This window comes from Oncorhynchus tshawytscha, unplaced genomic scaffold (assembly GCF_018296145.1).
Source record: "Oncorhynchus tshawytscha isolate Ot180627B unplaced genomic scaffold, Otsh_v2.0 Un_contig_9680_pilon_pilon, whole genome shotgun sequence".
NCBI lineage: Eukaryota > Metazoa > Chordata > Actinopteri > Salmoniformes > Salmonidae > Oncorhynchus > Oncorhynchus tshawytscha.
Genome location: NW_024604005.1, coordinates 1 through 2,509, shown reverse-complemented (window position 1 = coordinate 2,509; position 2,509 = coordinate 1). Strand labels below are relative to the sequence as shown.

General features: G+C 40.4%; 1 protein-coding gene across 1 annotated transcript; it reads left to right on the top strand.

Moving 5' to 3' along the window:
* Window positions 1-2,200, top strand: LOC121841956 (transmembrane protein 26-like; the record flags this gene model as incomplete). The annotated part of the gene is given in 4 exon segments (XM_042312158.1): window positions 1-326; window positions 432-528; window positions 1,305-1,394; window positions 2,024-2,200. Coding segments are annotated over 4 exon segments (552 nt in total), but the record flags the coding sequence as incomplete, so codon positions are not given.
* Window positions 2,201-2,509: the final 309 nt, after the last annotated feature.

Genomic DNA, 2,509 nt, shown 5'->3' with positions numbered 1-2,509 from the left:
CCACCCATAACAGAGGCGTGCCTAAACGGTCACTTTTCCAACAGTGTGTTGAAGTGGCTGACAGCGAGCAGACTAGTAGCATGCCCCGTTAATGAGGCAGCTGGAGTTGTATAGTATTTCTCCGACCCAGACAAAAAGATGATAGTGAAGTTTATCTGTGCGGTTGTTACCCGGTCGCTATTCCTCCTCATCTCTCTGATAGGAGTATGGAGGGTGGTCTGGGTTAAGAATAATGCTCTTTATTGGTTCTTGACGATCCTTTATCTTCCGCTGGTGATCGAGATGATTTTAACCCTGAAGAGAAAAAAATTACAGGATTATAAATGGTAAATCTGAATAACATAGAACTGTGAAATTACTTTTTCTTAAAGTTTAGTAGCCTTGACTGTTTGTTTTTAATACCTTTTCATGTTATCTTTCTGTGACTCCAGGTTTTCTCCTGCCATCTTCCTGTTCCTCATCAGTATCATTCCATCTCTATGGATTCTAGAGTTACATCATCAACAGAACAAAGCTACTGATTCCAGGGTAAGCACTTTGATCTTCTGTTTTATTTAGATTTTTAATAATTTATTCCTTCACTTTAGTTGTACATTTATTTGTAACTTGCATAATGAGCGGAAATCATATACTGTACTCTGTGTAAATAATGCTGAATGGAATCATATACCGTACTTGCAGTAAATAATGCTGAATGGAATCATATACTGTACTCTGTGTAAATGATGGTGAATGTAATCATATACCGTACTCTGCAAATGATGGTGAATGTAATCATACTGTACTCTGTGTAAATGATGGTGAATGTAACCATAACTGTGTAAATGATGGTGAATGTAACCATATACTGTGTGGTAAATGATGGTGAATATAAACCATGAAATGATGTGAATATAACCATATACTGTGTGTAAATGATGGTGAATGTAACCAGAGTACTGTGTGTAATGATGGTGAATGTAACCATATACTGTGTGTAAATGATGGTGAATGTAATCATATACTGTGTGTAAATGATGGTGAATGTAACCATATACTGTGTGTAAATGATGGTGAATGTAACCATATACTGTGTGTAAATGATGGTGAATGTAACCATATACTGTGTGTAAATGATGGTGAATGTAACCATATACTGTGTGTAAATGATGGTGAATGTAACCATATACTGTGTGTAAATGATGGTGAATGTAACCATATACTGTGTGTAAATGATGCTGTTTCTTTTCTATTGTCCATACTGTAGGCTAGAACACAGTATCGTATCAATTTAACTCATGTACTGTATGTCTGTTCATCCTCAGTGTGACAAACTGGATTCATCTGAAAACATAAAGAGCCTGTTAAACATGTGGAGAGGGAATTCCACCAATGGCAGCGAGACGTTACTCCAGGTGGGCAGAAGCCACAGTGTTTCCTGTGTCCTGCAGGTTTTTCCTACAGGCCTGTCGAGACAGAGGCTGTCTTTAACACCAGCTTGTTTGCAATGCTGCTGGTGCACCTCAAAGACTTTATTGTGAGCTTGGACTTTTTATAACTAAAATAGATCTACAGAAGTTGTTTTTTAACGAAACAACCCTTAATAAAAACTATTACAAGCTTAGTCACACAGGACTTTTATTCATGGCAGACTCTGCTGCTGGCTGTAGTACCCTCCCCTGGCCTGAACTGGGCTCTCCCTTAACCTCTTAGAAAACATTCATTCATGTTTTTAAGGAGATTTTGAGATACTGATCTTTAATAATGGAAGCAACACTGGTTGGAGTTACCTAGCCATTAATAACCTCTAATCAGTTATACTAACCACTATGTGTCTCTCTGGTTGGAGTTACCTAGCCATTAATAACCTCTAATCAGTTATACTAACCACTATGTGTCTCTCTGGTTGGAGTTACCTAGCCATTAATAACCTCTAATCAGTTATACTAACCACTATGTGTCTCTCTGGTTGGAGTTACCTAGCCATTAATAACCTCTAATCAGTTATACTAAACCCTATGTGTCTCTCTGCTTGGCCCAACAGGGTTCAGTATCTCTGTTGTCGTCAGTGTGCGCTAACGACTGGATCCTGGCCCTGCACCAGACCCTGTTGATCCTGCTGGTCATAGGGAAGTGGCTGCTCCCTGTTGCAGGAGGGGTGACCAGGGATGAACTGTCTCAGCTCCTCCTCCTCTTCGTAGGCACTGCCGCTGACATCCTGAGTTCACCAGAGACACTGTTGGATGTCAAGTGAGTCCCTAAACCCTGACCTCTAACCCCTAACCCAACCCCCTAACCATAACCTGACATCCTGGAGTTCACCTCAGAGACACTCCCTGACCTCTAACCCCTAACCCTAACCTCAGAGATACTGTCTAATGTCAAGTCAGTACCTTAACCCCGACCCCTAACCCTTAACCTCAGAGATACTGTCTGATGTAGATATTTTAAGTCAGTAGACATTATATGTAGCCTGGGTGCCAGTCTGTTTCTGCACTCTTGGCATGACAATTCCATAAGGAACAGAAAC